The sequence below is a fragment of the Gigantopelta aegis genome, chromosome 9 (assembly GCF_016097555.1).
Source record: "Gigantopelta aegis isolate Gae_Host chromosome 9, Gae_host_genome, whole genome shotgun sequence".
Lineage (NCBI taxonomy): Eukaryota > Metazoa > Mollusca > Gastropoda > Neomphalida > Peltospiridae > Gigantopelta > Gigantopelta aegis.
Window position 1 is genome coordinate 52,069,768 of NC_054707.1, and position 16,159 is coordinate 52,085,926.

General features: G+C 37.1%; 1 protein-coding gene across 1 annotated transcript in view; it reads right to left on the bottom strand.

The window, feature by feature from the left end:
• Positions 1-15,510, bottom strand: part of LOC121381635 (vacuolar protein sorting-associated protein 41 homolog) — a 65,533-nt gene extending 50,023 nt beyond the window's left edge. Inside the window, exon 1 of the mRNA XM_041510970.1 lies at positions 15,310-15,510. Coding sequence (XP_041366904.1) covers positions 15,310-15,510 — 201 coding nt within the window. The remainder of the gene's footprint in view (positions 1-15,309) is intronic.
• Positions 15,511-16,159: the final 649 nt, after the last annotated feature.

Here is a 16,159-nt window from a genome sequence, read left to right on the forward strand (position 1 = left end):
TCAAAGTCATAGACTCATGTTTCACTCAGTTGTATCTTTATCCAAATGTGTTACAGGTTTGTAGATTAACTAAACTTAGTGTTAATTTTCACGGATTGAAACTAGGGTCTGTCCCTTTAAATCATTGAGATCATTGGGGAACACTCTTTAACAATGGACTGGGGGGGGGGGGGTGCTTGATCTCCACAGCTCACATACTTGTATTGAGTTCATGGGGAACATTCTTTAACAATGGACTGGGGGGGGGGGGGGACTAGATCTTCACAGCTCACATACTTGTATTGAGTTCATGGGGAACACTCTTTAACAATGGACTGGGGTGGGACTAGATTTTCACAGCTCACATACTTGTATTGAGTTCATGGGGAACACTCTTTAACAATGGACTGGGGTGGGGGGGGGGGGGACTAGATCTTCACAGCTCACATACTTGTATTGAGTTCATGGGGAACACTCTTTAACAATGGACTGTGGGGGGGGGGGGGTGCTTGATCTCCACAGCTCACATACTTGTATTGAGTTCATGGGGAACACTCTTTAACAATGGACTGGGGGGGACTAGATCTTCACAGCTCACATACTTGTATTGAGTTCATGGGGAACACTCTTTAACAATGGACTGGGGGGGACTAGATCTTCACAGCTCACATACTTGTATTGAGTTCATGGGGAACACTCTTTAACAATGGGTATGGAGCAGTGGAATTGAATACAACCACAGTCAACATGGAGTATGGGGGACCTCACCCAGAAAGAAAATGGGTTAAGTTTAGGCTTAGGGTTAAGAAAATCATATAGTAATAATAAGAGTAATTAATTTTGTCAAAACCTTAATTAAAAAAAAATATGCCAAAAACATTGGGTATGGCACCATACCCATTTTACCCTCTGACAGAAGGTCCCTGACAGAAACCTTAACTGGGGTGAGGGTAGATCTCCATAGCTCATACACTTATTGGAGTTCATGGGGAAGATTCTTCAAGAATGGATGGGGTGAACTAGATCTTCACAGCTCATACACTTATGGTTTAGATCATGGGGTTTGCCATCGCTCTTCAACAATGTACCAGGCAGGGCTAACAGACATTCATTTTTGAACCCCTAAATTGAATTTGAGGGTAAGAAATATTGCATGTTCCATTTGGACAAATCACAATTCCACTCAAATTATTTTGAGGTGTGCGATTTCCACAATTTAGTGACACTTTGAGAAGAGTGATTTTTCATGCACCTTGTGTTTTTAAAAGTAAAATCTGGGCTATATATATCCTCAGCTCAAACACTAATGGCTGACAATATGAGAGCACTCTTCAACAATGGATTTGGAGGGGTAGGAAGGAAGGGCTTAGTCTTCATGTATTAGAATTACTCTTCATTAGTGGATGAAGGAAAGAAGTGGTTAGTAGAACAAATAATTCTTAAACAATGGACTTGAGAGGGGATACCTAGCTCAGTCAATATTATGTAGCATCAGTTTGTGACTTCTCTCACTATCCCAGCATCAGTTTGTGACTTCTCTCACAACCCCAGCATCAGTTTGTGACTTCTCTCTCACTACCCCAGCATCAGTTTGTGACTTCTCTCACTATCCCAGCATCAGTTTGTGACTTTTCTCACTACCCCAGCATCAGTTTGTGACTTTTTCTCACTACCCCAATGTTAGTTTGTGACTTCTCGATCTCTCAATACCCTAGCATCAGTTTGTGACTTTTTGTCACTACTCCAACATCAGTTGTTTTAACCTCTCTCACTACCCCAGCATCAGTTTATGACTTACGTCTCTCTCACTACCCCTGCACTACTTTTTGATTTGTCCCTCACTACCACAGCACCAATTTATGACATCTCTTTCACTATCCCTGCATCAGTTTGTGACTTCTCTCTCACTACCCCAGAATCAGTTTGTGACTTCTCTTTCACTACTCCAGCATTAGTTTGTGACTTCTCTCTCACTACCCCAGAATCAGTTTCTGACTTCTCTCATAGCGACTTCCATGAGACTGGCAAATACAACACAAAATCTTTTTAAAATAGCTAATGTGTGATTCCTGGACACTGTGCTTTAACTGTAATTGGATTTAACTTAGAACATGTAGTTAAAATAAAATAAAATGAATGGGCTCTTAAAATAAATATATAACCCTTGAATACTTGTATTTATATATGCCACCTATTTGGTATTGTCTTGTCACTATTTCAGGCTTTCTGCCACAAAATTAATTTGAGGGTATGTAATAAAAACAAAACAGACCAAAAGGATTCTGTTAGGTGGTTATGGGTTGAAATTGTTTTTTGAATTGGATGCTGTTGTTTAAATTTTCAGTAGTGGTCCTTTTACTATATATAACCTGTCTAAAAATTCTTAAAATATATCCATTAATTAGGCTAGATAATTTTGGTAGAAACCTTGTCTTTTAATGTTCAGGCATGTCTGTCCTGGGCACAACTGATGACATCACCCATAGGCTGGGTCTGGGATGCAAAGCCCTTTCTTTTATGACACATGGATGGACTTTACAGATTATTTTAAAAACATGAATTTATTTATCATAATTACTGAACATGCATTATAATAAATATATGTTATTTTAGTCTTTCTGCTACAGTCATTATTTATGTGCATGTAGTTAAATTACCATAAACTGATGCATGTGAAAACCTAACACACATGTGGCTAGATTTAATAATGTTTTTTTCTTGCTGTACATACATGTCTGTGATGAATGACCTACATTTGAGTGTAGCTTCATGCACATTGTACAAGTGGAAGACCAATAATCCATTTGCACCACAAGCAGTGTCTGTAAACCAAGACTCTTTAATTATATCAGTCAAAAGAAAGACAAACACCGTTTTCATTATAATTCTCCCAGTCTCCTTCTCGTTGCCATGGCAAAGTCATTTTGGGCATTCTCATAAAAAGCTGGTATTGATTTTCGGTTCTGCATAATGTCATTGGCAGTACTGACTCCCATAATAGAAAGATGTTTTCAGTGGGTTTGTGCATGCACACTTTGTCAAGCTCAAAAGAAGCAAGTGTAGCATGAAAACATAAATATTGAATATATTAATTCCATATGTAATCTTTTATCATGCTGAATTTCCCATCCTGTCTGCGGTGACCCTTGACTGATTGTACTCTTACTAGAAGCAGTTCCCAAGATAGAGCCATTGATTGCTTCATTGTTGGAAATCTGAAATGCTGTTTACTATCCTCATGCTAGAGATACTTTTTGTATTACGGCCTTGGATTGGGTTATGTTGGTGAATAGTTGTTATTAAATGTAATTGTCAAGAGGTATTTTGATATTTTAGCTAGGCTACTATGTTGTCCAGAGATGAAAAACCTGCAGATTTTCCTAGTATTCTTGATTTATATTTTTGTGCCACTAGAAAGAAAAAAACTTACAATAACTTCTAGTTCTTCAAGTTTTCTAGAGGTTGTGTCCAAAATCTTTTTCAACTGATATTTTTTGTGTGTAAATACTATCAAAAAAGTTGCCTAGTTAAGTTGAGTTATCTATAGTACATGTAGTAATAATGTTAATTATATATACAGGGCTCTACATTAAGAAACATATTGCCAGGATTGGATTAAACTGCGGTTTGACACAGTGGGGGGATGTGGGGGGGGGGGTGTGTGGATGGGATACCGGAGAATAGGGTTTTGGGGTGGGGGGGGGGGCCATAGGGCATAGGTGGTTTGGCCTTAGGTTAAGTGTAGGGTCTGGCCTCCCCACCCACCCACCCCCGGCCTTCATTTGGTCACACCAACGTTCAAAATAAGATTGGTAACTTCTCCTTTAACTTTAATATCAACTTCCCTGTTGGCTTGGACCAACCATTCAGCCTTTCCTCTTAATCTCTGAGGGGCCTAAAGTATACTATTTTACTGGTTAATATAATCTATTAATTAAATATTTAGACCAGCCCATCAAAAATTGCATCAAATTCATATTTTAATAATTATTTTAAATTAGTGTAGTTGTATTTTTTTTTCTTTAAGGGCACAATCAAAATTTATTAACCCTCATCTCCCCATTATTAATTTTTTGGATTTAATATTCTAAATTTAAAAATTGTCCCTACTGTTTAGGAAGTTCCTGCCCCGAGTCAGACCCCCAATCTTATCGAAGGCCGGACTCGGGATAGGTGTGTTCAAAACCACAGTGGTATATGAACACGTTAAACTAGTTAGATAGATAGATAGATCTATATTAACTTTCAGGGCAGAATCTACATATAGGTCAGTAGGTAGAGCGATTGCCTGAGATGCTTGCATTGTAGGATCAAATCACATCATGAACCCATTCTCTGATAAGCCTAGCCAGTACACCACAACTGGTATATCAAAGGTCATGGTATGTTCTGTCCTGGCTGTGTGAAAGTACATATAAAATATTGCATGCTATTAGTAAAAACATGTAGTGGGCTTCCTCTCAGACTATAATGTCAGAATTACCAAATGTTTGACATCCAATGGTCGATGATTAATAAATCAATGTGCTCCAGCAGTGTCATTAAAATACACAAACCCCACTGAAAAAACCCACCAAAAAACCACAAAAATAATAATAAAATAACATTAAAAAAATTACATTAACTTTCAACAACCACTAACTTGAACCTATAGGACAAGTTATTTTCTATTTTTACTTGTCCTGTCTGAAATGTGTTTGTCTCACTCAATTGTTTGCATTAAGAAGAATCAAATAATATCTGCATTGTAATTGGCCTTTTGTCAAATGGCAAAATGTCTGGTTGATGTTTTAAAATGGTTAAACATATCACAGAGTTAAATTAAAGAACAAAATGATCATTTTTCTTTATTTATTTCTTTTTTAATTAATTAATATATTAATTAATAAATTTATTAATATATTAATTAATAAATTTATTAATTTATTAATAAATTTATTAATTTATTAATAAATTTATTAATTTATTTAATATTTGTCTTTATTTAGTATTGCTTATATCAGCAATTGGAGGGATCGTTTTGTTAATACTGTATGGTAATTTTCAGTTGATTTGCCTGGTAGGACAAGTTTTTGGAACAGTTTACTTGTCCTACAAGTATAAAGCACGTTCTGCACAAGTGTACATGTCCTAATGTGAACAATTGCAGATGGTGAGTGGGTGGGAGGCACTTAAATATTATTTTATGGTTGATGCATAGTGGATGAGGAATGTTTAACTTGCAAACAGTGATATTTTTAGCTCAGGTGTGATGATTCTCAATAGAGCATTGCTGATATAAATTTGTCTGTAAACCAGCTGTAAAATTTTCTTTAAAGTCTGTCTGCTACAATTTTGATTAAATCATTCAAAAATGTAGCAGAAGGATACCCTACAAACTCATAGGATACCCTACAAACTCATAGATCAATGTTCTTTCTTGGTAAAAATTAAAGAGGGGTGCGACCCCCCAAATAAAGTTGTAAAACATTTGAAAGCTTGTTTACCGTATATTGTTGTATATATTAGCCAATCCATTGGATAGGCTGACCCCTTGTTATGCCCCTCAATATTTGGTACAAACAGATTGTTGATATGATGTATAAGCTGACTCAATTTTTCAAGTTGACTCACAATGTAGAGGTAATGTTGGTCTGTCATTCACAGGAATTTGTTTTATATAGTGAATCTATCAAAGTACATATATTATATTTTAATAAATATTTTAAGATAGTTTTTTATTTTAATGTGATCCCCTAATGTGCGATAACACTGTTGTGTTATACACATGTTTATTTTTTATATTTTGTTATTTATCTTCTTCAAATTAATCGATTGCATTGATATACTACTTAGGGGTGGGACGTAGCCCAGTGGTAAAGTGCCCGCTTGATGCGCAGTCAGTCTGGGATCGATCGCTGTTAGTGGACCCATTTGGCTATGTTCCGTTCTAGCCAATTCACCACAACTGGCTTTGGTATGTGCTGTCCTGTCTGTGGGATGATGCATATAAATTATCCCTTGCTACTCAATCACATTGACTTATTATTGTTGGTTATTGGATGTCAGACCTACTACATTTTTCCATTTGCAGCAAGGGATCTTTTTTATGCACTTTCACATATACAGTGAAACCCCACCTAATGACCACCCCAATATTAAGACCACTCTGCTATTATGACCACTTTTTTAAAGACCGGAATATTTCCATATTATTTTATAGATAAAACTACCCCAGTATTAAGACCACTCCACTATTGCAGATTATGACCAGTAAAGTCCATCCCATTGGTCGTTTTCAGTGCATTCCGACCACAAGTGTTGAAAAGTCCTCTGTTCTTGATGATTGTTATCAAATGTTAGTTTAATCTGTGGGGCATGTCTAAATGAAAAAAGGATACCAATACTTTCAGTTTCAGGAAAACATCATCACCTGGTTAATATTAATAAGCGATATAATGTTCTGATTGGTTGTTGTCATACAACAGTCAGTCAAATGACCCACATGCCTTCACACATTCCATTTACCATGACATGCTAATTACACATTTGTAAAGAAACACACTGACTATACAAATTATGTAACTCATTAAGAAGAGTATCACTGCAATTACTTTTAATGCTGAGCCCAGTATGTTGATTACTCTGAAATTGCCTCGACACATGTATATTATTGTTTAGTTGAAGATACACATTCACCTTCATCTCAACGAGACAGGGCGGAGCCAGTTGTTAATTGGAATATCGGCCCATCAAAGTGACCCATAGGTAACAAAACAAGTGTTATTTAGAGAGGTGACATTAACAAAGTGAGTTTGTGTATTTTGAGGGAGTTGTGTCAAAATTCTGAAAACCAAACATGAATGTTGTAATCGTACTATCACTATTTTGATATAATTTTATACACAACATCGTTATTAGAAATGTCAAATGCTCTTCCAAACAGTCAACAATAGACACGTTTTTCAACTAATTCGACTAATATTCAGTATTCATAAATTCATATTGACATTAGTTCTTAATTCTATTTTAGTGCTCACTGATAGTGCATATTCAATGGATTCCATTGTGTTATGTAAATAATTCAAATAAATGATATTTGCAATCTATTTCTTATGTTATAATTGTGTATAATTTGGAATCAACTTAAAATGATAAGACCACTCCATATATAAGATCATATTTGGTCTTGTCCCATGGATGGTCTTAATAGCAGGGTTTCACTATAAATGACAGCACATATCTTTCGTATGCCAGTGGGAACTGATTGGGATGGGAAATACAAATTGTGTTCCTGGGTCACCCATTTGAATGGACGAAGTTTCATTTTACCAGATATCTAAATCTTTATTCCCATGGTATTGTAATCATGTGGATATACATTTTTTCTTCTTCATTGTTCTTCATGTATTAAAAATAGAACCAGTCTTAAGGGAGACTGTATTTTATCAGCTGAGACATCTTCATAAATAATATATCGTTAGTAAAAGAAAGAAATGTTTTATTTAATGATGCACTCAACACATTTTATTTACGGTTATGTGGTGTCAGACATATGGTTATGGACCACACAGATTTTGAGAGGAAACCCGCTGTCGCCACTACATGGGCTACTCTTTCCGATTAGCAGCAGGGGATCTTTTATTTGCGCTTCCCACAGGCAGGATAGCACAAACCATGGCCTTTGTTGAACCAGTTATGGATCACTGGTTGGTGCAAGTGGTTTACACCTACCCATTGATAGTAGTGCAGACACTTGTAGTTGAATAGTTCATCAATGCTGTTCATTCTATATGAGCTACCAGGTGTGAAATTAGTGGTGAGGGGTTGGAATTGAGTATATATGTGTTCTTTCTACCCATTTCAATTTTGAAAAAAAGTCTTTATGAAATCCTGGATCTATCCTCAGCAACATGCACTGATTTTCTCTGTTGCATGTACATGAAAGCATGCAAATAAAGATTAAAATTTGCTAGTTCAACTGAAACAAGCTTTGTGCAAGAACGTTTTTGTTTGGTGGGGGGGGGGGGGGGGGGGGGGGGGTAGGCAATTTATTAATCCATGAAAATTGATCTACAAGTCTTGTAGCAATTACAGATTGTATAAAATCATGAAGCGTAGCGAGGCAGCTGTGTAATAGGTCTGATTGTTAGACATCAATAAACACCTGACTCGGAGGCACAGTGGCCATAAGCCATCTGCTCTTAATTAAAAACCAACACAAATAAAAAAGAAAGTTTGTTTTGTTTAATGACACCACTTGAGTACATTTATTATAAATCATTGGCTATTGGATGTCAAACATTTGGTAATTTTGACATTTAATCTTAGAGACGAAACCCACTACATATCCCACAAACAGGATAACATATACCACGGCCTTTGATACATTTTGATACACCTGTCGTGGTGCACTGACTGGAATGAGAAATAGCCCAGTTGGCCCACCTCCAGGGTATCGATCCCAAACCAACCGCACACCAAGCCAGCGCTTTACAACTGGGCTACATCCTGCCCCCAACACAGATAAATGCTGGGTTCACATCCCAGTACCAGTCTACTCAGAGTGATGAGAGTTTTTAACTTTGTCAATTAGTGATGTTCCGGTGATGATCGATTATAAAAATCTATTTAAGGATTGTCTGTTATTTCTTTTAAATTAATCGGGGTATGAACAGAAAAAAATCATTTGCAATCTGTGTGAATATATGTGAAGCTGTTCACACATAAGGTTGGGAATAAAAAAAAAATTGTCATACCCTGTTGAACGTAGAAGAAATAATAGTCCTTATAATTAAATTTAAAACATACTATCTAATACTATCACTAAAAGTTCACATTTAATTTTGATTTTTTATTGATTTTTTGGAGGGGGAGGGGGAGGAGGTTCATAAACAATAACACTCCATTATACAAAGTATATGTACCAATATAAAGTGCCATCATGACATTCTCCGACGATGTTACTATCTACGTTTATTGAGAAATGAACACATTCACATGGCTATGGCTGGACCAATCGGATGGCTTTAACTTGTAATGAAATATAACTGAAATTTTATCATATACTGAGTCAAATTAAAAATGTCAATGTTAAATTTGAATAAAGTCAACAAGTGTTGAAAGCAGGTAGTTTTCAGGAATAAATATGGTAATGGCAATGTCAACACTCCATCTGAAGCCCATCACAGCCCACATGACCCAATCCACTGGTCACGTGACTATAATAGCACACATGTTTTCATCTTTACTTACAGTAGTCTGACAAAACAAAACAAAAAACACTGTGCAGCATGAATGTGCTGTCGGCATATTGCACTAGATAGGGAACGTCGGTAACCGACATTGCAAGGGCATGTGATTGCAGTCGACGAGCAGTTTATGATCTGCGGACATGAGTAAAACAAATGGGCACCACAGCTGATCGTCCCTGACCGGGTAGACAATGTGTGACGTCACATGCAGATGACCATTATATTGTGTTACGTCACCTCCGCAACTGTTTCATGAAACTACAGTGGCCACGAATAAACTTTTCAGATGTCGGATGTCCATACAAACGATCTTAAATCAGCTGCGAACCGCTCACCTCCACGCATGGTGCCCACATGTTGGATGCATTTTGACGCAATTACATTGACATCAACTGCGATGGACTCGGAGGGAATGGAATAGAGTCGTGTTTAGCTATGAATCAAGTAGAGTGTTTGGAGATGACGTGGTGAATGTCATGCTCAGTGTTGTGTCAATGAAGTTGACAGATTCGGAGGCAGAAGTGTAATGGTTTGAGGTGCCCTCTCTGGGAATGGTTGTTCTGGACTTCTTGTCATACATGGCAACCTTAACGCTGCTGTATACTGTGACCAAATGCTAGCCTAGGAACTTGTGCTCTTAATGGCAGCTCATGGTTCAGGCCTGATCTTTCAGCATGACAACACCAGACCCCACACCGCCATCTTGACAGTGGATTACCTGAGGAACATGGGCATCAATGTCACCAGACTTGAATCCCATCGAGCACGTCTGGGATGTACTCCGAAGATAACTGTGCACTCTCAGGAACCCTCCACAGACTTTATAGGAACTTGGTGTCACATTAGTGGAACAATGACAGTATCCCTAATGCAGTCTTTACATGCATCAGGCAGTCAATGAGGAGGCATTGCATTGCAATTGTGGGTACACATGAAGGGCATAGCTAGGCACTACTGAACCAGTGATTCCATCAGACCACCCTGCTTGTGAATTACTATTTTGGCTGCTTCTAGTTTTGGTGGATACTGTGGGTGTGTCGAACAGATTTTGGACTCCACATTTATTACTATTCTTCCTTTGGATGACATACAATTAAAATATACCTTATTCAACACATTCTTCTGTCATATTTGCAAATTGGCCAAGATGAAACGGTTGTGAAGTTTTTATTGATTGTCGCAGAATTTTTTTTAACAGTAGTTGAAATTGTTCATACAGTTTAGGTGATAAAATTGATATAAATATGCTGGCATTTGTTTGTTTTCATATGTATATTTATATGTATATATAATAATAATAAAATTAAAAAACCCCAGATATTGAACAGATATTTAAGATGAAATGAGTGAGTTATAGGATCTATCCCAGTTAACATCATGAATCATGATTATAGGTGTATGTTTTTAATCATTCAAATCTTGCATGAGTTCATATAATTCTAACCAGTTGAAAAATGAAAAGTTGATTGGTTAAAATTCACAACACTATTGATGATGATGTTTAACACTAATATTTTAGTTAGCACATGACTCTATTTTCGGTGCTGGACTCCTCTAAGGTCATACAATTCTGTAGCCACTTCTCTGATTTTCATCATGCTGGCATACTATAAGATATTCATGTATATATGTATCTCATTGTATTTGCTACATGCCACATGTCCCTTCTCAGTTCTGAAGTCCATCTCATTTCTTCTGGATCTGGCAGCTCCTATTTTTCAACTTATGAGGAAGTTTCTTTTGTTTAACAACACCACTAGAGCACATTGATTTATTAATCACTGGCTACTGGAAGTCAAGGAAACCCACTATATATTTCCATTAGTGGCAAGGGATCTTTTATATGCACCATCTGACAGACAGGATGGCACATACCATGGCCTTTGATAGACCAGTTGCGGTGCACTAGCTGAAACAATGGGGATCAATCCTAGACTAACTGCACATCAAGCAGATGCTTTACCACTGGACTACATCATTTGTTTTAATGAATTCAAAGTCATAGTATCTCTTTCAAAAACCTGATACGTTGGGGGGGGGTTTGTGTTCAGATATTTTTTGTCCAATAATGTTCTATAATTATTCACTCAAATCATGTTTAATTTTGGAACAACCTTTGTCTTAGTTGTGCATAGTATTACACACATGTACATGTATGGTAACCTTTCATTAAATAATCATCCGTTTTGATACTTTATTGTGTGCCTATTTTTGGCAAGGAAATACTTTTCACAGAAGGTAAAAAAAACACCAAACCACCTAAATTAATATATGACTCATCCAAAACTATAAATCTGCTTTATTCGACTTAATGTTTTATTTTTTAGACTTGACAATTCAGATAATGTACAAGTACTATACATACAAAGGAAGGTTGAAATTAATCTGTTGTACCATCATGTAATATTGATTTTCCGGTGTCTAGGCAACGACATTCATAATTTGTCAGTGAAACCAATCAATCTGGGCAGGCTTCCTCCCAAGAGTTGACCTGGACACATTAGAATGCAAGACTCCTTATCATAGTATGGCACTGGGAATTGGCTTGGCATTATTTTAAAAATAGATTTTCTCTTAATACACTTGCTTTTTTTTATGCAGTTCCTCATTTCATCATATGTAGAATATATATGTTTTAAATTGTCGTAGTTTGGTGCATATTATGGTATAGTTATGTCATCGTGTTTAATGTACAGTAAATGTATATACTGATACATAATTTTGGGTGTTATTTAATATTCATGCGCATGTACATAATTTTAACATAAATTTGATATTTTATCTACAAACTCCCCCAAGTTTTTCTGAATCTGCTTGGTTGCTTTGCCTTGTCTTCCTCAAATATATAGTTATTATTCTGGTAGTTCGATAAATTTGTCAATTTGACTATTGTTTAGTAACAAATCTACATAATTTGTGTCTATTATTAATATTCATGTCCATAATTTTATTTTGCATATATATATAAATTTTAAAATAAATAAATAGAAAAGATAAGGAACAGTGTAGGACTGGGAGAGGGAGTGTATTCAGATTTGCAAAACATTTTAAGCTATATACATTCACTTTTTTTCAAGATATAGGGTAGTTGACATATTTCATAGTTTCTGGTAACATTTGTTTTTGTGTCTCTTTATGAGTAAACACACACATGTTACTGAAACTGTATTCTTATGCAGTATTATTATTCTACTAAACAATTAGTGCAACACATTAACATTTTTATATATTATATTATTATTATCATGTCTGTGTTAATTAAATATGCGTACAACCTTAATGACCTCCCTAACAACATTTCTCATCTTTAGTCAGTGAAATTATTTTAAAAGGCTGGTTAAATGTGCATGTGCAGGGATTATGTAGGGGGTGGAGGGGGGGTGGGTGGGTTAGACTATGGTGAGTGAAGTTTTTAGGTAGGGTTGAGTCACACTCTCCCTCAAAATACATGTAAAAAAATTATATAATTAGCTTCAACAGGGGAGATTTCGACCTCTGAAACACACGTTAGCCACACCCACCCCCGCACATACACCTGTGTTACCAATTTACAATTCTATTCTAAGCATTATTAAAAAATGTCTAATAATAATGAAAATGGGACAAAGAATTACATGTATATACACAGACATAGCACATTTATGTGTTGGTTTTATTCCGTACTCGTGTTTGTTAAATATGTGAGTATATATAAAGCCGACTAATGGAAATTCCATGTAAATCCACACTCAAGGTTCGAGCATTTTGTAAACATTTTATAGTCAAAAGTCCAGGTGGTGCTGTTTATTTTGTTTACTATCATTTGAGAGACGATGATCTTGCTAGCACTGTACTCTAATGTAATGTTTTTACTCTCCAAATCCTATTTTGTTTACACTATATTTGAACATCTTTAAGACTGGAGTGTAACCTGGTGATAGAGTTCATTTGGTCAGGGGATCAATCCCCATTGGTGAACTTGTATGGGTTTTTTTTAACTCACCTGTGACGTACGTCAGCAGAGCTTCCATTCGTCAACTTTTCTTTATATGCATGCATACATGTACACGTATCTATCTTCTACTACAGTTTTTATTGAGTTGTTCTGAAACGTGGTACAATGATCCCCTCGGGCACCCTCCATAAACTAATAGAGAGATGTTTAGAAAATTTACCATTTTTTAATTATTTGTTTTTGGCTCTGCTATGATGTTCATGAGCACAGCTTTTTCAATACTGATTTGTCTTTTGTCCATCCATCCGTCTATCCATCCATCCATCCATTCATCCATCCATCCATCCATGTGAAAGTCTATCTTCTAGAGTTTTGATTGGATAGTTCTGAAATTTGGTACTATGGGGTAGCTAGTTTTCACCAAAAAACCAGAAGCAATAATGGAACTTGAATTTGTGAATTTTTTTATTATTTTAAAGAGAAATTGAAACTTTAAAAGTCTATCTTCACCTAGAATTTTGATTGGATAGTTCTGACGCTTAGTATAAGTTTTCTCAGGAGCAGTCTTCTTCAACTAATAGAAAGATATTTTGAATTTTTTAAAATTTCTATTAAATTGTTTTAAAAATTAAATAGAAAATTTGAAAGTCTTATCTTCTCCTAGAGTTTTGATCAGATACTTCTGAAATTTGATACTATGATTCTCTAGGGCAGTCTTTACAAACTGACAGAGATTTTGTTATTTCTTTCTTTCTCTCTCTCTCTCTCTCTCTCTCTCTCTCTCTCTCTCTCTCTCTCTCTCTCTCTCTCTCTCTCTCTCTCTCTCTCTCTCTCTCTCTCTCTCTCTCTATTTAGGGCACACACTTCAGTTTACCGGGGCTTCCTGATATGGGTTCATTGTTTGTGGTTAGTGATAGAAAAGTTGAACACCTCCCAACTGAGTGATGATAACTTGATATCGGGCTGAATTAAAGACTGAACTGGGTCATGAACTCGGTACTCAGGGATGGGACATAGCTCAGTTTTTTTTTTTTTAAATGGCAATGTTTCAATATTGTTTTGCCATGGACTTTTTCTTAGTTGCAGGGGTTGTGAGACTAAGGAACAAGTAAACTAAGCTTAGCATTATGCATCTTAATTCCAGTGCTAAACATGTATTCCAAATCATGCCATTGTATTGCATTCCACACATTTGACAAATGTTTACCCTCTATGTCTCAAAGCACTAAAAATGGGGTGGGACGTAGCCCAGTGGTAAAGCGCTCACTTGATGCGTGGTCAGTTTGGGATTGATCCCTGTTGGTGGGCCCATTGTGCTATTTGTCATTCCAGCCAGTGCACCACGACTGGTATATCAAAGGCCGTGGTATGTACTCACCTGTCTGTGGGATGGTGCATATAAAAGATTCCTTACTACTATTGGAAAAATGTAGTGGGTTTCCTTTTTAAGACTATATGTCAAAATTACTAAATGTTTGACATCCAGTAGCCGATGATAAATAAATCAGTGTGCTCTAGTGGTGGTGTTAAACAAAACAAAATTATTTTTCTTCTTTCTTAAACTGGTGACTTGAGTCCTGTGAACAGACTCAAATATTGCTACACTCAATATGTGCCTGAGTACTCGTGCAGACTAGAGTCATATGTGTTATTCTGTCTGTGGGATGGTGCATATAAAATATCCCTTGCCTCTAATGGAAAAACATAGCAGGTTTCCTCTCTAAGACTATGTTACAGAATTACTAAATGTTTTACATCCAATGGCCGATGATTCATTAATCAATGTGCTATAGTTGTTTTATTAAACAAAACAGTACCTGCCAGCTTTAGAGGCAGTGGATTAATCATTACGCCAGCAAGACTGGTTTATATTATACAAACAGATATATATATATATACTAGTGGAAAAAAGTAACTGTGTATGGTTATCATGTTGATAAAAAAATAATTTCAAGACATAAAACGATAAAATGATCATATAGCATTATTTATTAGGCAATTAAGCAAAACGTCAATTCATTTAAAATGTCACAGCATCCGTCATTTCATCGGTATTGGGGATGAAAGACATGGGGGGTAAAAAAACAGTTCACAAAGTTAATAGCGTGTATGGCCACCGTTTGCGTTGATGCAGGCCTGGCACCGTCGCCTCATAGAGCCTACCAAATTGTTGAAGAATGCCTGGGGAATGCCGTTCCAGATCTGTACTAACGTCTGACCAAGCGCTCTCAACGTCAGCGGCTGGTTAGGCAGTGCACGTACACGACGTTGCATCTCATCCCAGACGTGCTCGATTGGTGCAAGATCGGGTGAAACCGCAGGCCACTGCAACACATCGATGTTCTGCTGTGCTAGAAAATCCATTACCACCCGGGCGACGTGAGGTCTAGCATTGTCATGCTGAAGCGTGATGTGACGTTGCTGTCCTTGCACAAATGGGATGACGTGAGCCTGAATAATGTCGTCACGGTAGCGTACAGCGTTCAAATTGCCATCGATGACCACAAGAGGTGTTCGTCCAGTTGACGTGATGCCACCCCAAACCATGACACTGCCTCCGCCAAATGCACGTCGCTCCACAACACAGGCGTCACTAAAACGTTCTCCAACACGACGATACACTCTTGAACGGCCGTCACTGCTGTCCAAGTGAAACCTGGACTCGTCCGTAAACAGTATACCCGCCCAGTCACGGTGATTAAAGTGCAAGTGTCTTCTACACCAAGCCAAACGTGCTACACGATGACGTCTTAGCAAAACTGAACGGACAGCCGGGCGTCGCGGACGGATACCATGTTCACGTAATCGATTCCGTACAGTTCTGGGATTAATGGCACGCAATCCAGGAATGGTCCGCGCTGTCAGACTTGCCGTTTGGAATCGATTCCCGAGGTGCACGAGTCTGATGTGGTTGTCCTGCTGTTTTGACATCACGCGTGGACGGCCTGCACGTTGTTGGTCTCTGACATTACCAACATGTTGATAACGTCTCCACAAAGCCTGAATAATGTTT